Below are 22654 nucleotides of genomic sequence, written 5' to 3'. Positions count from 1 at the left end.
AAGATGTGCAGGAAAGGTGGATTGGAAATGGTAAATGCGCAAGGGTTACGGGGATGTGGAGTGGGCTGGGCCAGGGTAAAATGGTCTCACCCAGAGTTGGTGCAGATCCAATAGGCAGAATGGTTTCCTTCTGCACTGTAGGGACTGTGGCCCCTCATTTCCCCATCATCAGAAACATCCTTCCTGCATCTACCCTGTCTAGTCCTGTTGGAATTTTATAGGTTTCTATGAGATTCCCCCCTTCTGAACTCCAGCAAAAATAATCCTAACCGACTCGATCTCTCTCATACGTCAGTCCCTCCATCCCAGGAATTAGTCTGGTAGATCTTCTCTGCATTCCCTCTATAGCAAGAACATCCTTCCTCGGATGAGGAGGCCAAAATTTCATGCTAAAGCGAGAGCCCAAATCTGGACACTTAAGATAAACTTGCAGGGTTATGTAAATAGAGCAGGGAAATGAAGCAATCTGAGATTTTACCATGTTAAATACCTGTCAAATTCTTGCTCACTTACTTAACCTATCTAAATCACTTTGTAGATTTTTTATGACATCGTCACAACTTGTTTTCTCACCTATCTTTGCAACATCAGCAAAATTGGTGATAACACACTAGCTCCTTACAAATTGTCGAGGCCCCAGTTCTCATCTAATCTGGTGCCCTGTTAGAGTTTGCTAACCTGAAAAAGATCTAATTATCTCAACTCCCTGTTTTCTGCTCGTTTGCCAATATTAATATTACCCCGAAGATATGAGCTTTTGTCTTGTAACCTTCCTGTATTTTCCCAAGGCTTTTTGTTTGTAGCAAAACACTAGGGGGAGCACTTCCTGCACTTACACAGATGCAGCGTCACCGTTAATCTGTGACTGTTAAATCTGAGATGCTTTTAAGTGCAGCTCTGCTTTCTGATGCTTAGTTCGTTTTTTGCAAGGTGCTGTTTTATAGCAGTCTCCTTTACAACAAAATCAGCTGCTGAGTAAAAATTGTAGAATGGAAAGTTTATTTAAAGGTAAAGGCTTGCAAATTAAATAAAGCAATACTTTTTTCAAAGCTTTCCAGTAGTGAACATATAATACCTAGGACATGTAGATATTCTTTCCCAACAACCTAGACTCTTGAATTAAGAAACCTATGATCAATCAACTGAGCTAGCCAGGCTGTTGGGCTGAGTGGCTTGCCAGGCTGACATTCAGAGAGCATTTATGATTCAACCACATTGCTGTGGGTCTGGAACCACATGTAGGCCAGACTATTTAAGACAGTCATCATTAGATGACCTTTTAATTGCAGATTTCTTTTTACTGAATTCACATTTCACCATCAGCCATGGCAGTATTTGAACCTGGGTCCCCAGAGCATTAGAACATAGGACAGAACAACACAGGAATAGGTCCTTCGGCCCATAACGTTGTGCTCAACATGACGCCATAATAAACTAATCCCTTCTGCCTGCCCTTCGTCCATATTCCTTTATCCATATTCCTTGGATTCCTTGTCCAGTGACAATACCACTACACCACTGCCTCCCCTAAAGTTACAAACAATTTATCTCCTATTCCTGCAGCTACTTATTTTAAGATCTTAAGATGCAGGCGATCAAGTCATGGGGCACGTGACAATTTTTCTTCCCATTAGATTGCCTGATATCTTTCAGTAATGATAATGAATGTTTCACTTCCCCCTTTATGCCCCTTGATTTCCTACTATTATTCGAATGCTTTACTGCCTTTTACCAAAGATACCATGGTCATGAACAAACTGGTTCACCATACAACTGTGGCTGGGGAAGTGAATGGTGTCAATGGTGAGGCTATGGCTAATAATGGTGAGGGGAGAAGGAAAGGATAGGGTGCAGAATATAGTGTTGCAATTACCAATAGGGTGAAGAGAAAGATCAACCTAATATGTGATAGAACTATTCAAAAGTCTGATGGCAGCAGAGAAGAAGCTGTTCTTAAGTTGGTTGCTACCCGTTTTCAGACTCTTGTATCTTTTGGTTGGGGTTGTGGGTGTGTAAGCAGTAAGTGTTAGGGACAGTCAGCCAGCGTATGGCTCAGGATTCCAACCCCTTATCCATTTCCCAGCTGAGGCAGACTTGGTGGCCTGCCTCCTCCCCTTGCCCCATAGTAAAAATCATAGCATAAAGTTGCAGTTCACGATCCTCAAATAATGAAGAGTGCTACCTGTGGAGAAGATGATCTCAAGCACTCTATATCTGAATTATATAAATTATGTTGACTCTAACATTCCAAACTCAACTTCTGGTTTGGGAGAACAGCAATAGGTTGCTCCAAATACCTCGTGTCACTCGATTAAAGGGGGAAATAAAAATCAGTCAAACCGTATTCTTAACCACTTTCCACAGGACCATATTGTAAAGTCCACAAATGTACATGTTAATCAAGAACAGGATTCAGTTTTGCTGTGATATACTCGCAGTCAAATCAGCTAATAATTTCTGCTACACTCAATTATTGAATGGTCATTGTCCAAACCATAAAATCGCAATAAATAGAGTTCCTGTTTTCAGAAGAGGGTAGAAAAGTAAGAAAAAAATAAGCATGACAGGATTTTCAAAGTGCTAGTTACGGTTAATTAGGCTTTGCTGAACTATTTTGATTTGCTTCCTCATCATTTTAAAAATTCCATATTTCATAAGAGATCTATGCAAAGATTGCATTTACTTTTTCACAAATCGATCTTACTGAAATTTAGAGACTAAGTTCACTCATTAAGTGTTAACGTTTCCCTATAAAGAACTATGACAAATTTATAAATTGACAAATGAAAAATTCAAAAACAAACAATCATAACAAAGTATTGTTATATAAGTCTCACAAAGGACTCTTCCCTTAAAACCACCAAAGATCTCTCAGGGAAATGTTTTGAATTTCCACGAAACCTGTGCAATAACAACAGCCAATGGGGGCAATTTTCAGCCATCAGTGAGAAAAGCGATGTGGGTGGAACATCCTACGAGAATCAGAAAATGTGATTCCCGCTGACGAGATCTTGTTTTCCGATTTTCCACATCCCTCGCTGGTGACATAATGAGGTTCACGCCGAGAAAGGGGAAACCCTAATTTAAATAGGTTTGAATATATTTTAATATACTTACTGGGCCCTGGCACTGCCCACTTACCTGACGAAGGAGCAGCGCTCCGAAAACTAGTGGCTTTTGCTACCAAATAAACCTGTTGGACTTGAACCTGGTGTTGTGAGACTTCTTACTGTGTTTACCCCAGTCCAACGCCGACATCTCCACATCATGACTGTCAAGAAGCCATGAATCCAGGGACACAAAAATAAGTATAGCCCCCGGGGGAGAAGTACATGCCCAGGCACTGCCAGCTTCCTGTAGAGCATCAAGGCCTTCGAAGTGGGGACTTGCAGACATGGGGGTGGGGGAAGGTGGTAGCCCCCCGATGATTGTGTCCAGGGGTGCCAGTAGGGGGGGGGAGAGAAGAGAGAAAGAGAGCCCCCGGTACCTTTATTATTTTGGGGGCATTGGCCACCCCGATCTCCGTGGACAGGGCCATGCCCCACCAGACTGATGACAAGAACCCTGCCCACTCATTTTTTTTGGTTTTCAGTCAGAGCCTGACACTTTGAAAAAAATGGCAAATCTCTGCCTACTGTATCCATGATGCTGAAGACTTGAGTAAATTTGCATGCAAGTGACTTAAGACAGTCGTTATGTTATGCCCAGTCACCTTAACCAGCAATTTAGCAAAACCTCTGAAAACTCTGTCTCCCAATAATAAAGCTGTCACCTATGTAAAAATCCAGGAAAATGTAGTTCTGAGTCGTCTGTAAATTTATATCCAAAATTTTAGGTGTTGAGTTTAATGGTATTTTATTGATTGCTCACCAAGACTGCTGTTAATTTTCTGTATCTGTGATGCATTTTACTGCATCAGAATGTTACAATAAAAAATAAAAGCTTCCAGTACTGCATTTTCTTAAATATGATGTTACTAATGTGCATATGTGGTGGTTTGATATGTCAGACTTTGAATGTGCATAAATATAGTTTTAAAGGAAAATTTCATAACTTCCTTTTTTTTATATTTTGATTGGTTATGCACATTTCTACTAGTAATTTTTTACATTCTGCTATATGTAAATGAGTTGCTCTGGAAATTTCAGTGAATATATTAATCACCAAGGCTGTTATAGAATCCTCCATTAAATTTGCCATAACTGGTCCTATTTCCCAAATACCTTGCCATTTGCTCAGTATATCACTTACCTCAGAGTAAGCCAACGTTATTTGTTCATATAAACCTTGGTGATGGTGAATGGAATCTTCCAGATCCTGCAGCTCTGAGGGAAGCTCGACCTCGCCACAGGCCTTACACCATGAATCCACATTGCTCATGTACTGGGGAATAGAAATCCATGGTTAATGTTGAATACTTCATCTGAAAAGTTTCTGGGGAGAAATGTGTTTGCTTAGTGCCACTTCTTCATGCAGACTAGGTTGATTACCTGGGGGCAGGCATTCACCTGTGTGGTATTCCTCACCGATATCAACCATTGTTAGAAGTGGCACTACATGAACGAGCAGCCACCCCTCTTATCATAGAATCATGGAAACCCTACAGTGCAGAAAGAGGCCATCTGGCCCATCGAGTCTGCACCAACCACAATCCCACCCAGACCCTACCCCCATATTCCTACACACTTACCCGCTAATCCCACTAACCTACGCATCTCAGGACACTAAAAGGCAATTTTAGCATGGCCAATCAACTTAACCTGCACATCTTTGGACTGTGGGAGGAAACTGGAGCACCCGGAGGAAACCCACGCAGACACGAGGAGAATGTGTAAACTCTACACAAACTCTTCACAAACATGCACACGCACACACACGCTTCCCTCTAAGATGCCTAATTACCACACATTGAAATAGACCGACTGCTTATAATTGTGTCAGGAGAAATGTTAAGCACAATGTAAATTATAACATTTAAAATGTAAACAGCCCATGGACAAAAGCAGCAGTACTCATTTGCAGCCTGCCCAGTACAAAAAAAATTCAGGGGAATTTTCAGGGCAGTCCTCCAGTCTTCTGGCACAACTTATACCTTTCAAGATGACTGTAAGACTTTGGACAGAGTCACTACAACCTCCTCTATGACACCCCTTCACATTCTGGGATGCATACGGTTAAAAGCCTTTTCCACTCGATGCTATTTTTTTCCCCGGCATTTATTCTAATTGTCACACTTCTCTCCTTGTAATACCCTTTCACTATCACTAACACACGCTTCCATGAAAAGTGAGGCAAACGTATTTGGTATTGTCATTACTTCTTCATTCTCCATAAAATAATTCTGATTTATCGCTTCTAACTGGTCCTAACCTTTATTGTGATTGTTCTTCACTTCTACTTTGTGTGTAGACAATCCTGTACTTTTCTGTTTTATGTTATTGAGCAGTTTTACTTATTTTCCCGGTCTTGTCATAATAAATGGGACACTGAAAGAACTGCAAACAAAAGTATCTTCAAGCTACTTTCAACACCAACTGCAGGAAAAAATCTTTTTACTTTGCTGGCCTCGAACGCCCTCATGTTTCCACGTTCTGCTTGAATCCAGGAAAGCAATCAACAATCAAATAATTTAAACACAAATATTATCTAGAAAACAGCTATTCAAACTACAACAATTTACCAATACTCCCACATCTAATTATCTTAGGATGTTTTGCATAATCATTTGCCAATATGATCAGTCACCTTGCTTTTCCTGCATAGTCTCTCTGATGTCTCAACACAATTATATGTAGTATTCCAAGTGGGCAGTGACATCAGTATTAACTCTGGGGATTTCAAAACAATTGAACTGACAATACAACTCAGCTTAAATAAACTATTGCTAAGTAATTCTGGTATTGCGATTAGCCATAGTCCACAACGGACCATAAAATCTCTCTCTCTCTCCTTTAGAGGGGCACCACTCTGCAAGCATGGGGCAACTATGAACCAACACAACCAGTACCTAGTCAACTGAGCTAATGGATCTCCATTATTTGCACTGCTAACTCAATAAGTTTGGTAAGAAGTCTCACAACACCAGATTAAAATCCAACAGGTTTATTTGGTAGCACGAGCTTTCGGAGCGCTGCTCCTTCATCAGGTGAGTCACCTGATGAAGGAGCAGTGCTCCAAAAGCTCGTACTACCAAATAAACCTGTTGGTCAATAAGTTTGGACATAGTTGGTGAAAGGTCAAATGATGCTCCAGGGTCTTTTTGTATTTGGTGAGTTCTATCTCATTTGAAGACAAAGACTGCCTCCTATTTTACATCCTACATTCAATAAGCTCAGTGTGTGTATTCAGCATTAACAGTACCTCACCCCAAAAATAGTTCAGTACCAGAAGTGACTATATTTTAAAAATGGGTGCCCAAGAACCAGGATTTGAATTAACTTTAAATATAACAGGAAAGCAAGGATTTACACCAACAAATTTAATATCTGCACTAGTTTTCTATTACAACAAACTACTTAAAAGCCATTCTTCCAACACATTCTCTTGTCATTTTAATCAGGTACACAATACAACAACAGACTAAACCTTGCTGGTGTTGCACTCTCAATGTGTAATGCTCATCGTTTTTCTGTATTCCTCAGTTCAAATATAATTTATAAATGTGCGAAGTGTGAATTCATAACAGTATAGAAAGAGCAATGGGTCCAAACCTTGACTAATGACATTTAAGAATTGCGAAATAAACAAATGGATGAGGAGAGTGGGTAAAGAAAAATAAAGGAAGGGGAAAAGGTTTTGAGACACAGAAATGAAGGACAAATAAAGAAACTGAAAATGTAAAAAAAGCTTTGTTTTAAACTTTACAGGCAATTTACAACATATAGGAACGAGACTCAATAATTTAAGCGTTTTCCTTCCGAGCCGAGAAACTAACTGGATTGCTTTAACAACTATCAAGTGATTAAACGGGTACTTCGAATCACAGAAACATAGAATCCTTACAGTGCAGCATTTATGCTGGTAATAATGAACCTTAACATTCTGAGGTGAGTTTAATGGACAATTAATATGAAAATCCATCAAATTCTAACTAATACAGGGGTTGGGGTCAAGAGGGAGGGGTAGTTGGGAGCAAGCTGCTGAATGTGTGGTTATGGAAAGTACATATTTTGCTTTAACTTGCTATAAAGAGTGCAGAAAAGATTTACTAGGATGCTAGCGGGACTTAATGATTTGAGTTATAAGGAGAGACTGGATAGACTGGGACTTTTTTCCTTGCAGCATAGGGGGCTTAAGGGTGACCTTACAGAAGTCTATAAAATGATGAGGGGCATAGGTCAGCTAGATCACCATCTTTTCCCAAAGGTAGGGAAGTCTAAAACTAGAGGGCATAGGCTTAAGGTGAGAGGGGAGAGATACAAAATGGTCTAGAGGGGATTTTTTTTTTCCACACAGAGGGTGGCGAGCGTCTGAAACAAGCTGCCAGAGGCAGTAGAAGAGGTGAATTCAATTTTGACTTTTAAAAAGCATTTAGACAGTTACATAGGTAAGATGGGTATCGAGGGATATGGTCCAAACTCGGGCAATTGGGACTAGCTTATTGGTTAAAAAAAAAAGAGTGGCATAGACAAGTTGGGCCGAACCTGTTTCTATGCTGTAAACCTCTATGACTCTATTATTTGGGCCAATATTTGTCAAGCAATTTTATTTAATTAACCATTCTATTTTTTCAACAGCTACATTCAAGATTATGATTCTTCTATGATTATGATCCTTCTATGATTAGCTAGAATTTGCAATGTAATGTGACCTGGATTGCAATTACACCTCTAAATATATCACACAATTGCTATTGATAGCTGAAAGTATATTTGTAATTTGCTTCGTTACAATCTATACACTATAATACAGCAGCAATAGAATTTAAGATCAGATGAATCATATCTACAAATACTGCATGGCATTTATCATTTTAAAAAGCTTCTTCAATCATCCGCTTCTAGCTAGCCATAAGGCAGACCATTGAGTGGCCTACAGGCATTACAAAGCTTGAACATTAACACCTAATAAGGTGTTCTTCATGTCTAAATAAAAGTGCTCATCATATCGATTGCCAAAAGTACCCAAGTCCTAGCACCTGATAAATGAAAGATGTTGAGCCATCACTGAATTGGTTACTAGGAGACTTTCACAATGAGAAAAAATATTTGCAAAACGTGCTTAATACATTGATCGGCAAAAAAGGGAGTAACACATTGGCCTTCACAAGGCAGTACAAAAATGAAATGAATAAATACAGATTTTTGCAATTCATTTACACGTTTTATTCATTTAACAGGGACAGCAAGCACTGGAAAAAATTGAAAATGGTTTGTGCATGGAAATTTTATTCTCAAACATTTTATTATTTTATCAATTATTCATTTAAGGAGGTTTGACTGCAGTCAGTTTTGTTTCCTTTTAAGAATTTTCTCCCCTAATTTTGCCCTGAAGGTGATGCAGAGTACGGTTCTGCTGGTACCGACAACCCTCTAGTATCTTAGTCAAATGACAATTTTTCATTGCTGAGACTAGACTGATGGCAATCTCTTTCTTATCTAACATGTATACTTATAATCACATACCATTATAAATGGCAACCAGGGACAGTAACTGGCTGGTATTTCTTCCCCAGCTTCTCCCAACCTACAATTTTTCAACCAGCATTACCTTGAGTTCGTCAAAACGTCCATTAGTGGGGTGAAAAGTGGAAACTGAGTACTAATGCAACTATAGCATGAAATGGTCGTAAAAGGGGGGAGGGGGGCATCAGGTTACATGTTGGGCATATGCAAAAACATTTTCTCCTTACCCCATTGGCTAAGATCAGTTAATTTATGAAACACTAGGGATTCTTTTTGTTCATGTGCCTCGGTACCACACCAAACAGTAAGCTTCGTGCATGGAGAGGCCTAATTCCCTTTTTGTACGCCTTTCACTTCCAGATTGACCATGCTAATTTGCCCCTTAGTGCCCAAGATGTGCAGATTAGGGGGATTAGCGGGGTAAATACGTGGGGTTACAGGAAAGGGCCTATCTGAATCAGTGGGTGGGATGCTCTGTCGGAGAGTGGATGCAGACTCGATGAGCCGAATGCTGTCTTTCGGCATTGTAGCATTCTATAATTCTTGGCCCATCTTCTATAAAAGACTCCAATGAACCATAGAATGCCTACAGTTCAGGAGGCGGCCATTCAGCCCATTAAGTCTGCACTGACTCTCATCCCATCCAGGTTAGTCCACCTAATCTACATATCTTTGGACACTAAGGGGCAATTTAGCATGGCCAATCAACCTAACCTGCACATCCCTGGACTGTGGGAGGAACGATGTGGAGATGCCGGAGTTGGACTGGGGTGAACACAGGGAGAGTTTTAACCTGGTGTTGTTAAAACTCTTACTGTGGGAGGAAACCAGAGCACCAGGAGGAAACTCACACAGACACAGGGAGAATATGCAAACTGCACACAGTCACACAAAGCCGGAATCGAACTGGGTCCCTGTACTGTGAGTAACAGTGCTAACCACTGCGCCACCCGGCATCCTGCCATGAGTTTCGGTGCTTATTTTATTTCACTGTGACTTAATCAAAATGACCACAAGACAATTGTACTTTTACAACAAAAAATAAAGCAATACAATTCTTTGGAAGGCAGAGTTCTGCCTCTATTCTTGAATCTTAATTGGGTTTGAACAACGTTAAATGTGCTACAAGGTATAGCAACTGCTACCATAAAGATCAGTGTATACAAGTCGATTTTTGAAGCTTCGAAAGATCTCCCCAAAAAATGGGAATTGACTTTAGAAAAGTCAATTAGAAAAGACAGACAAAGGAAAGCTGTTCCCATCAGCTGATGGTACTCGGCGACACAGATTTAAGGTTTTGGGCATGTGACAAAGAACATTTTTACATGACAGACTTACAGAACTAGAGAGATAGAGTGAGGGAAACACTATTATCAGTAAATGCCATTTTGTCAAGGTATGATTATGAATCTTAATGGTCATTTAGAATCATAGAATCCCTACAGTGCCATTCGGCCCATCGAGCCTGCACCGACAACAATCCCACACAGGCCCTCCTGTAGTCCCACGCATTTACCCTGCTAATCCCCCTGACACTAAAGGTCAATTTAGCATGGCCAATCTCCCTAACCTGCACACCTTTGTAGTGAGATCCAAAATATTCTGTTGTAATTAGTTGTGTAGAATTCAGAATGATTCCTGAGTTTTCACATTCAACACAATAATGCTCTGGTATTAGTACACAAAAAAATCTACAACTAGGCATCCAGTTGCTTTAAAAGTAATTTTTTACTATTCTTTAAATATGCCAACTAAAACACATACACAGAAGGGCAAAACAGCCATTCATGTCATTTTAATCAATGTTTTATCTCTAATTTTGCTGTCTTTTAAATTAAAATTATAGCAATGGATTTTGCTGTCAACCAAGAAAGATATTTGCCACAGATGTTTTCATAGTAACAGGTATTTGTTAAACAAACAGGCATGACTGGTAGCTCTACGATACAAGTAAGACTTTTAGGGCAGGATTCTCCAATTCCGTTCATTTCCACTGCCAGCAAGAATGGAGAATTTGGTGATCAGCCAAAACTCCATTCACTGCAGCTGCACTGGAGAATCCCAGCCATGGATAAGGTCAGAGGTTTCTGGCATTAGTCTGATCGTAAGCCTCCAGGCTAAACCTTTGTACTGGACTACAACCAAAGAATGAACAACAGACCTTCATTGCAAAGAATACAATGCCATTTCTTTCCCCCACTGAGAAGTAATTTTTAATAGAAACACTGTTTTTTAAAAATTATCTCAAGTTAATGATATAACTTTGAATATATAACAGCTAATTCCAGTCTTAAGTGACTAGATATGCCAATCTTGCTTTCCTCTTGATATAAGGGTCCATTAGTTGTCGTCTTATTACAGAGTTCACTTCAAGGTTGTCATTAAGGTGCCAAAGAAAAGTCAGCCAATGAAAAGATGTAGAATTCTATGTAGGGTAATGACTTCACTCAAAGGTTGTTGTAGGTACGGGTTTGCTTTAGCATCCATTATTTTTAAAAATACTCAAATTTACAAACCAAGAAGTTGAAATAGACTGCAACTTCCACTGACAAATATTAAGTACATCTAGTTGATTGACATGATGCAGTTCACCATTAATGATAATACCTCAATGTAGTCATTCTGTTGTTTTATGAACAAAATGCACAAAGGATATAAAATCACCACCAGCATTGTATTACCAGCAGTTATTGTCTTCTTTAATCAAGTCCTAAGATATAGTTTCAAAAAATATTTTTGACATGCATTAATTGCAAAGATGTGCGAGTTAGGTTGATTGGCCATGCTAAAATTGCCCCTTAGTGTCCTGAGATGTGTAGGTTAGAGGGATTAGCAAGTAAATATGTAGGGAAATGGGGATAGGGCCTGGGTGGGATTGTGGTCGGTGCAGACGCGATGGGCCAGATGGTCTCTTTCTGCACTGTAGGGTTTCTATGATTCTATGAATTGTTTGAGGTGCTTTGCAAGGCAGGAGTTCACTACTATAGATCATGTCATTGAAAAGCAGGCAGTAGATTTGAAATTACTTTAGATTGTTTTCAGAACAGTAGAAGGAATCAGCTTGCCCTGAATCTTATCTATTTATTACAGATGTGAATCAATATTAGTCCAGTTTGCCCAGTTGAAATGTTTTAATTCGACAAGCAACCTATTCACCGAATAAAGTGCCTAAAAATATAAATAGCTAACAAATTAATTACCTGTGGTGCACTGTCCATATAAACAACAGTTACATATACTGTGAGCATTTACTGACCTGTTCAGCCTTCTGATGAAAGACAGCAGACATGTCAAGTAAAGTACTGCGCTCATCCAGTGCTGCTGCAAATGCCTTCCACTCCAGCTCCAGCTGACTGGCAATCTGCTTGATTTGCTGAGATGCATAATGATTAGATTCCAGTAAACGATTGGCCACTGACATTATGCGGTTGATGTTGACATATACATTCTGTGGAAAAGCACACCATACAAACAACTGTTAGTCTTTGTCAAATAAGCAACATAATATCTAAATGATAGACTGCTTAAATAATGTCTTTTGCTATGATGATGCAAAGCAGAATGGAATGAATAATCTCAGTGAATTTAAACGTTATTTCCTCTTAAAAAAGTAGTGATTTAAATGATCAAAGTAAATGTATTTTGCTTAACTGAAATTCGCATCAAGATATATAAGAGGCTACTCACAGATATAATTACATAGCCCAAATATATCAGATTAACAATTAACAATGTTTATGGTACCGAACTTTCACTGAACATCTTTATAAAGACAGCTGTGTTTTTACAGTGAAGATCAATATCAGGAACTCCTTATGAGAGTAATCATGTTGATGATGCCTGAACATCCAAAGCAACACTGTGTTTCTGCCAAATCTTACAGCAAGACCGGAGAGGAAATCAATAAGGGTCACTGCCATCCATTCCTGAAATACGGCCCTGCTGAGGGATTTCAAATATTGGCAGAAGACATTTTAGTATATAAAAATGCTTCAAACAAACAAGTATATCCCCCAAACTCCTAGATATGAACTAAAATAGTAACTATCATATAAAAATAGGGAGTTATCTCAAAGGTTCCAAAGACCTTGAACAGTAGATATCGCTGTAAAAATAACATTATGACAGACTGAAAACAACGCCAAACATCTTGATCAATTGGCTTTGTCCCCTACATAGAAAAATAGTCACATGTATTACCTCCTAGAAATTGGCAAAACAAATGTGCAGACAATTGAAGCAATGCATGCATGTCTGAATGTGATAGCCACGATTTAAACAACAATTGTAAGTCTTCTAAAGTCTTAAACAAGAAGCCAGAAGAAATCAAAGAACGAAGGAGTTAAGAAATGGAAATAGAATTAAGTAAATATGCAAAGTGTAGCAGTTGCAGAAGGAACTTTACGGTGGACATGGTGATAGACTGTTTAACCCTTTCTCTCTTCTTTCCTTCAACTTGCATTTTTCCCCTCCTTCCTAGATTCCTCTCCAACGCACTTTCTCCACTGCTCACCCATCCTTCCTCCAACGTCTTCCCTCATCTGCTCTCACATTTTCTTCCCCCTCCCTCTTTTCCCCTTTTTCTGCTCTCTGAACTATATCCCCCCACTATTCTTAAGCTCTAATTCAATTATCATCAAACTGCATTACATTGCTAATTATCTTGGATTAATTCTCTCGCTATAAAGAAGTCAATGTGACCCAATGCATCGAAGTTAACAACAGGAATCCCCTCGTATAGTGTTAAATGCAATCAGTATTATTGTTCACTTCAGGCAATTAACGTTGGCCAAAAGGTTCTGAACTCATCGATTTGTGGCTGCACATTTTCTCATATATCTGCGACTCCATCATTCAGCAGCAAAACTCTCCCATAAATTAGTTAGTTAACATCCTGTATTTCAGCTTCACAAGTACTGCATGAAGCAAAACCTTTGGGAAAGCCAACATTTTATGGAATAAATTCTAATCAGCCTCGTAACACAAAATTAACATTGCTAACCAGCATTCATGATATCAAGGGTCCATTGTAATTATATTATGGGTGGCATGGTGGCACAGTGGTTAGCACTGCTGCCTCACAGTGCCAGGGACCTGGGTTCAATTCCAGGCTCAGGTCACTGTCTGTGTGGAATTTGCACGTTCTCGCCGTGTCTCTGTGGGTTTCCTCTGGGTGCTCCGGTTTCCTCCCACAGTCCAAAGATGTGCGGGTTCGGTTGATTGCCCATGATAAATTGACCATTGTGTCAGAGGGATAAGCAGGGCAAATGTGTGTTGTTACGGGAATAGGGCCTGTGTGGGATTGTGGTCAGTACAGACTTGATGGGCCGAATGGCCTCCTTCTGTACTGTAGGGATTCTATGATTTATGATAAAATAGGGCTGAACCAATACATAAATTCAATTTTTAAAACAGTGTTATTGAGTGGTTCTTCCATCATTAAGATGCCACATAAAACCTTTATATTCAGACAGTGTAACTTAAAATAACATATAGCTAGAAGTAAAAGTAATGTGCAAAAATGATTCCAGGAATCATTTCAGGAAGTTGATGTGACGTTTCTGTTTAAGTATATTTTGAACCTCATTATAATGCGCTGTTTGGGGGTCAGTCATGACGGTTCTTGTAATAATCTTTTACAATGCCACTCAAGGCATTTTGAAGGCTTTGTTTTAGAACAATGGGTAAAGCCCATTTTCTGTGTCACTATTTTACAATAACTAAACAAAGAGTTACCCAAGAGCAGAACCGAGAAACAGCAATTTAAACAAAAGAAGGATCAGAGGAAATAGTCATAGACAAACACCAAGGTACAGAAGTAGCAAGAACGTAAAGACGACAGAAATAGAAAACATGAAATAGAAGGCAAGAGGAAAGATAGCATCAGAGAAGAGAGTGAAAGACAGGGAAGGTGAAAGAAAACAAAGGGATAAGGAACAACACAAGAAATAAAAGGAGAAAAGGATGGAGAGAGAAAGAGAGCCAAAACCGAAGAGAGAGAAGAAATCAACAGGAGAAACAGGCATTGACAAGAAATAAAGGTAGATTCAGACAATGAAACATTTTAAAAAGTCAAAGATAAACTAACATACAAAAATAAACAAAGAAGTGCATTGAGATATACAAAGAGAAAACGAGGAGAGAAGAAATATGAAAAGTTGAAAACAAGCAAAAAGACAAAGTTACATGAACAGCATTATGCTCGAACAAAAAGTATGCCTAAAACTCAAAGCAACAAAGCTAATTTTCTGTTATGTAATTTGTATGTTAGTACCAATTAAGCATAAACTACTTATGACATCTAAGTGCCCAATTACTACAACATATTTTAATATAGTGACTGGCTATCCCATTTTTAATACATGCTTTCTACAGTCTAATTACAATGTCAACCACAATTGGACACTGCACATGTGGCTCAATTTAACACAATCTCGCTGTGATAATTATCCATTGCAAAACCATTTAAAATATGCTACTTCAGTGAAAACTAAAGTTTCAAACAAAAGCACAGGCATTTAATTTGATGTTAAAATTTATGTAAACTTTATAATTTCCCAACTAATATTTTATCTTGAATTACAATTAAATATATCTCTGCCAAAAAATAAAGTTTCATTTAACCCTTTGGTTTGAAAGCAACATATTTATTTCATTGGAAAAAAACTAATTAGAAAATCCAAAAATATTCACTTTGGCCCTCTATTTTCTTTCTTTAGTCAAATTCCTAAACGTGCTACTACATTCCACTTAATACCATTTGATAAACAAGCCTGCTAAGTGGCGCTGAAAATCTACTGCATTTGCTTCAGTTCAATTACTTGTTCAAAGAATTCTATCATTTGCCAGGTATAACTTGCCTTTTACAAGTCCATATTGGCTATCTTTAATTAACCTATATCTTTCCAATTTGACTGTTAATTTTATCCAAATTACAGCCGAATGAACCTTCTTCGTTCCTGAGGTTAAGCTGGGTGATGCATTTGCGTTTTCATTCCTTTTGTGATCAGGATCACCCTCTCCAACTTCTAATAGCATTTTTAATGCATTTCATTAACATCTAGTGCTATAAAAACCAGAGAAGTTTACAATACAGAAAGAGGCTATCAACCCAAAGTTCATGCTAGCTCCTTCCTAAAACAAGTGAAAACTACTCTCATTGCCCCTTGCTCATTCCAAGTCACCACAACTTCCTCTGCTTTGACCATTTATCCAAATTTCCTTTTAAAGATGCAGTGTCATAATCATTTCTTCCAACAAATTACTCCATGTTCTAGGAATGCTATCGCCTAACCTCTCATAGTTTGTCAATTTCAAATCAAAGACAAGATCACCATTTCTGTCACGAGAAAAAAAATCAGTCTTTCTCTATTTTTTTTTAATCCCCACTGTGCAGAAGGGGGCCATTCAGCCCATCGAGCCTGCACTGACAACAATTCCATCCAGGCCCTATTGCTAAAAGCCGACCTATTTACCCTGCTAATCCCTCTGACACCACGGGACAATTTTGCATGGTCAATCCACCTAACCTGCACATCTCTGGACTGAGGGGGGAAACCGGAGCACCCAGTGGAAACCCACACAGACATGGGGAACACGTGCAAACTCCACACAAACAAACACCCAAGGCCAGAATTGAACCCAGGTCGCTGGCGCTGTAAAGCAGTATATCACTATTCAGTATATAAAAACTTTTAATTGCAAAAGACACAACTCAGAGAACAAGCTTGATGGAAAACAATGTCAGAGGCAAACAAGTAAAAGCAATGGTGGGAGTCAGTGGGAGACAGAGAAAACCAGGAGAACAAATCAACACAAAAGGAAGAGTGATGGGTGTAATGAGTAGGGAGTGCTGAAGAGAGAAGATGCCTTGGACAGATGGAGGACTGAATTTGTTTGGTTAGTGTTAAGAAATAACAGAGGTGCCATACCTGAAACAAAACATTTTTCAAAAGTTTGATTTAAAGGGGTAATACATGACAGGAGAGCTCCAAGCCGTCGTTTGCTCCTCTTGCTCCATGTGGCAGGCTGGGGACAGTTCCAGTCCCCTGGGTCAGCATGTGTGCAGGAAGTGTCTCCAGCTACAGCTCCTGGAAGCTCGAATTTCAGAGCTGGAGACCGGGCTGGAGGCACTGTGGAGCATCCGTGAGTCAGAGAGTATTGTGCATAGCACGTATAGAGAGGTGGTCACACCACAGGCTCAGACTCCGCAGGCAGGAAGGGAATGGGTGACCACCAGACAGAGCAAGAGAGATAGGCAGGTAGTGCAGGAATCTCCTGCAGGAATCTCCCTGCAGAACAGATATACCGCTTTGGATACTGTTGCAGGGAATGAACTCTCTAGGGAAAGCAGCAGCAGCCAAACTCGTTGCACCACGGTTGGTTCTGCTGCAGTGGGGAGGGGTAAAAAGTGTGCCAGGGCAATAATTATAGGGGATTCAATTGTAAGGGGAATAGACAGGCGTTTCTGTGGCCGCAAACGAGACTCCAGGATGGTATGTTGCCTTCCTGGTGCTAGGGTCAAGGATGTCTCGGAGCGGCTGCAGGACATTCTGAAGGGGGAGGGCGAACAGCCAGTGGTCGTAGTACACATTGGTACAAACAACATAGGTAAAAAAAAAAGGGATGAGGTCCTAAAAGCAGAATACAGGGAGTTGGAAGAAAATTAAGAAATCGAACCTCAATGGTAGCGATCTCAGGATTACTACCGGTGCTAGCCAGAGTAGAAATGAGAGATATATCGGCTAAATATGTGGCTGAAGAGATGGTGTCAGGGGGAGGGTTTCAGATTCCTGGGGCATTGGGACTGGTTCTGGGGGAAGTGGGACCTGTACAAATTGGATGGGTTACACCTGGGCAGGACTGGGACTGATGTCCTAGGGGGAGTGTTTACACTAATATGCCAGGGGGATGGGAACCTATGTAAGGAGTCCGAGAAGGAGGGAACAAGGACAAAATGTGGGGAGAATGTTCCAACTGCATCAAAAATCAGGAAAAAAGTTAAAAGGAAGGAGAACTCAGATGTTATTAATGGAAGTGTTAGAATTCAGAAAGAAGGTACAAAAACTAGCATAAAGGCACTTTATCTGAATGCTCGTTGCATTCGAAACAAGGTAAATGAGTTGACAGCACAAATCATTGCGAATGAGTATGATTTGGTGGCCATCACAGAGACATGGTTGCAGGATGGTCAGGACTGGGAGTTAAATATCCAGGGGTATCAGACTGTTTGGAGGGACCGACAGGAAGGTAAGGGAGGTGGTGTAGCTCTGATATTTAAAGATGACATCAGGGCGGTAGTGAGAGATGATATAGGTTCTATGGAAAAAATGGTTGAATCGATTTGGGTGGAAATTAGAAATAGTAAGGAGAAAAAGTCACTGATAGGCGTAGTCTATAGGCCACCAAATAATGACATCTTGGTGGGGCGAGAAATAAACAAAGAAATAACTGATGCATGTAAAAATGGTACAGCAATGATCATGGGGGATTTTAATCTACACATCAATTGGTCAAACCAGTCAAGACAGCCTTAAGGAGGAGTTCATAGAATGCCATGATAGCTTCCTTGAACAGTATGTAATGGAACCTACAAGAGAGTAAGCTATCCTAGATCTGGTCCTGTGTAATGAGACGGGAATAATTAATGATCTTGCAGTTAGGGATCCTCTTAGAAGAAGCGATCACAGTATGGTTGAATTTAAAATACAAATAGAGTGTGAGACGGTAAAATCCAATAACAGTGTCTTGTGCTTAAACAAAGGGATGAGGGAGGAGTTGGCTAAGGTATACTGGGAGTAAACAGTGGAGGACTTTCAAAGCGATCTTTCACAGTGCTCAGCTAAAGTATATACCAGTGATAAGGAAGGACTGTAGAAAAAGAGATAATCAGCCATGGCTATCGAAGGAAATAAAGGAGGGTATCAAATTGAAAGAAAATGCATACAAAGTGGCAAAGATTAGTGGGAACCTAGAGGATTGGGAAATCTTTAAAGGTCAGCAGAAAGCCACGAAAAAAGCTATAAAGAAAAGTAAGATAGATTATGAGAGTAAACTAGCTCAGAATATAAAAACAGAAAGTAAAAGTTTCTACAAATATATAAAATAAAAAAGTGGCGAAAGTAAATATTGGCCCTTTAGAGGATGAGAAGGGGGATGTAATAACTGGAAATGAGAAAATCACTGATGGAATTGAACAGGTATTTTGTGTCAGTCTTCACAGTGGAAAACACAAATAACATGCTAAAAATTGATGACAGGAAGCTATGGCAGTTGAGAACCTAGAAACTGTCATTATCACGAAAGAGGTAGTGTTGGGTAGGTTAATGGGGCTAAAAGTAGACAAGTCTCCTGGTCCTGATGGAATGCATCCCAGGGTACTAAAAGAGATGGCGGGAGAAATAGCAAATGCACTGGTGGCAATTTACCAAAATTCGCTGGACTCTGGGGTGGTTCCCGCAGATTGGAAAACAGCAAATGTGACACCACTGTTTAAAAAAGGAGATAGACAAAAGGCGGATAATTATAGGCCGGTTAGCTTAACTTCTGTAGTAGGGAAAATGCTTAAATCTATCAAGGAAGAAATAGCGAGACATCTGGATATAAATTGTCCCATTGGTAAGACGCAGCATGGGTTCATGAAGGGAAGGTCATGTTTGACTAATTTGGTGGAGTTCTTTGAGAACATTACATGTGCAGTGGACAATGGGGAACCTGTAGGTGTGGTGTATCTGGATTTCCAGAAGGCATTTGACAAGGTGCCGCACCAAAGACTGCTATATAAGATAACGGTGCACGGATAGAGGATTGGTTAACTAACAGAAAGCAGAGTGGGGGTAAATGGGTGTTTTTCTGGTTGGCGATCAGTGACTAGTGGTGTGCCTCAGGGATCAGTGTTGGGACCGCAACTGTTTACGATTTACATAGATGATTTGGAGTTGGGGACCAAGTATAGTGTGTCAAACTTCGCAGATGACACTAAGCTGGGTGGCAGAGCAAAATGTGCAGAGGACGCTGAAAGTGTGCAGAGGACGCTGAAAGTCTGCAAAGGGATATAGATAGTCTAAGTGAGTGGGGGAGTGTCTGGCAGATGGAGTATAATGTTGGTAAATGTGAGGTCATCCATTTTGGTAGGAATAACAGCAAAATGGACTATTATTTAAATGGTAAAAAATTGCAGCATGCTGTTGTGCAGAGGGACCTGGATGTCTTTGTGCAGGAATCTCAAGGAGTTGGTTTGCAGGTGCAGCAGGTAATTAAGAAGGCAAATGGAATTTTGTCCTTTATTGCTAGAGGGATAGAGTTTAAAAACAGCGAGGTCATGTTGCAGCTGTATAAGGTGCTGGTGAGGCCACACCTGGAGTACTGCGTACAGTTTTGGTCTCCTTACTTGAGAAAGGATATACTGGCACTGGAGGGGGTGCAGAGGAGATTCACGAGGTTGATTCCAGAGTTGAGAGGGTTGGCTTATGAGGAGAGACTGAGTAGACTGGGGTTATACTCATTGGAATTCAGAAGAATGAGGGGAGATCTTATAGAAACATATAAGATTATGAAGGGAATAGATATGATAGAAGCAGGAAGTTGTTTCCACTGGCGGGTGAAACTAGAACTAGGGGGCATAGCCTCAAAATAAGGGGAAGCAGATTTAGGACTGAGTTGAGGAGGAACTTCTTCACACAAAGGGTTGTGAATCTGTGGAATTCCCTGCCCAGTGAAGCAGTTGAGGCTACTTCATTGAATGTTTTTAAGGCAAGAATAGATACATTTTAAGGCAAGGATAGATAAATTTTTGAACAGTAAAGGAATTAAAGGTTATGGTGAGTAGGCGGGTAAGTGGAGCTGAGTCCACGAAAAGATCAGCCATGATCTTATTGAATGGCGGAGCAGGCTCGAGGGGCCAGATGGCCTACTCCTCCTCCTAGTTCTTATGTTCTTATGTTCATACATAACTGTATTCTATATGCTACCAACTAGTGGAAAAGATATAGAGGGGCAATTTTGTAGGGAAAATACACAGGTGCAAAAACTATAGGGTGAAATAATGTTGATTTTAATTAACCTAATATAGATTGTGGTAGTATTAGTGAAAAAGGCAGAGATGGGGATGAGTTTCTGAAGTGTATTAAGAAGAATTTCCTTGATCAGTCCATCAAGGAAATAGGCATTGCTAGATCTAGTTCTTGAAAATGAAGTGGTTTAAGTAGATCAAGTGTCAGTCGAGGACCTTTTCGGGAAGGAGATGGGAAGCATATTAAGGTTTTAAGTTAGACATGAAACAAGGCAAGGAGCCATCTAAGATAAAAATACTTAATTTTGAAGGTTAATTTCAGTGGGGTGACAGCAGATATGTCCCTGGCAAACTGGAATCAAAGGGCAGCAGGAAAAAATGTAACATAACAATGGGCTGCCTTTAAGAAGAAATGGTGTGGGTACAGCAGTTAAGATAAAGTAGGGTAGCCAAAGTTAGAGCTCCCTGAGTGACGAGAGTGATGGACAATAAGATGAAGCAGAAAAGTATAACAGATGTCAGGTTGATAATAGAAGTGAAAACAAGGCTGAATACACAAGGTTCAGAATAGAAAGAAAAAGGAAATCGGAAAGGCAAAGAGTATGAGAGACTGGCAGCTAACATAAATGGGAATTCAGAGCTTTTATTTAAGCATATCAATAGTAAAAGGGTAGTAAGAGGAGTGACAGGGTCAATTCGGAACAAAAAGGGAATTTACACATGCCAGCAGAAGGCATGACTGAGATACTAAATTACTACATGACATCAGTTTTTTTAAGCAAGGAAGAAGATGTTACCAAAGCAAGAGTAATAAGAGGTAATTGAGGTACTGGATGGGTTAACAATTGATAAAGGGGAAGTATCAGAATGATGGACTTACCGAAAGTTAGTGTCACGAGGACTGGATATGATGCATCCCAAGAAATAGAGGGAAGTAAAAGTGGAGATTGCAGAGGTACAGGCCAGAATCTCTCAGTGTAAAGATAAATAAAGCAATTACAGACCAGTCAGTTTAACTTTGGTCATGAGAAGGCTTTTAGAAATGATGATACAAGAACAAAATCACTTGGACAAGTGTGGAATAATTAGGGAAAGCACGCACAGATTTGTTAGGGTTTAAGACATGAGTTAAAGGAACAGAGTTGGCAGAACCAGAGAAATTTAGCGAGGGAACTCAGGAGCTTTAGACTGAGGCAGCTGAAGACATGAGGTGATTAAAAATCTGGAGTGCAAGAAAGATCAGAATCGGAGGGGTGCAGAGACCTTGTTGTTGTAGGGGGTTGTAGGGCTGGAGGGAGATTATCAGGAGAAAGAGGGCGAGGCCATGGGGGGATTTGTAAACACGGATACAAATACAAAAGTTATATTGACTATGAGTCAATATAAATCCACCTTGTTCATGGAGAACATGCAACCACTACAAAGAAACTCACTCCAATTTTATGAATAATTTTACTTAATGATTAATTAAAGTTTATTGTTCTATCAAACATCAATGCAAAAGAAAAATGTTAATTCCATGTTAAAATATAACATGCTAGTGGATCTGTTTTAGATCAGCAAACTTTCCCATGTGTATTAGTAATGTAGGAATAGCTTTGGAGATCTGCAGTTTCTGGAACTTGCAAAGGTCTACCTACTGGTTGAAGTGCGGCAGTGAAGGTATGAATGAAGGTGTCAAGAATAATTTGCAAAATCAACTGCGGAGAAAACCTGGCAAGGTGTGAAGAACTGTCCAGAAAGCATAAATGCAGGTCATCATATCAGGAAAGTATCTTAACAGGCATTCGAAGAGACTAGAAAGAGCTAAAAGGTAGACAAAGATTACATAGGATAGCAAAGATTACATAGGATAATAGAAGACAGGAACAGCCGACAGAATCAATCTCTCAGAAGAAAACACAGTTTTGTGAACCATTTATTTAAATATATAGAGAAAAATGCCAACGATTAATAATTATATCAAATTTACGAATAATCAGAGGAAGGCTATGAATGTTGGCAGTGTCTTGATGGTTGT

At 39.7% G+C, this 22654-nt stretch overlaps 1 protein-coding gene across 3 annotated transcripts in view; it reads right to left on the bottom strand.

The window, feature by feature from the left end:
- LOC144510730 (triple functional domain protein) overlaps window positions 1-22654 on the bottom strand; it is a 589246-nt gene that overhangs the window by 316562 nt on the left and 250030 nt on the right. For all 3 annotated transcript variants that reach the window (XM_078240506.1, XM_078240513.1, XM_078240521.1), the window contains 2 exons: window positions 11881-12072; window positions 4252-4383 (listed from right to left, as the gene is read on the bottom strand). In XM_078240506.1, the coding sequence (XP_078096632.1) occupies window positions 4252-4383; window positions 11881-12072 (324 nt within the window). The remainder of the gene's footprint in view (window positions 1-4251; window positions 4384-11880; window positions 12073-22654) is intronic.

The sequence above is a fragment of the Mustelus asterias genome, chromosome 2 (assembly GCF_964213995.1).
Source record: "Mustelus asterias chromosome 2, sMusAst1.hap1.1, whole genome shotgun sequence".
Taxonomy (NCBI): domain Eukaryota; kingdom Metazoa; phylum Chordata; class Chondrichthyes; order Carcharhiniformes; family Triakidae; genus Mustelus; species Mustelus asterias.
This window is presented reverse-complemented; position numbering and strand designations above follow the sequence as displayed.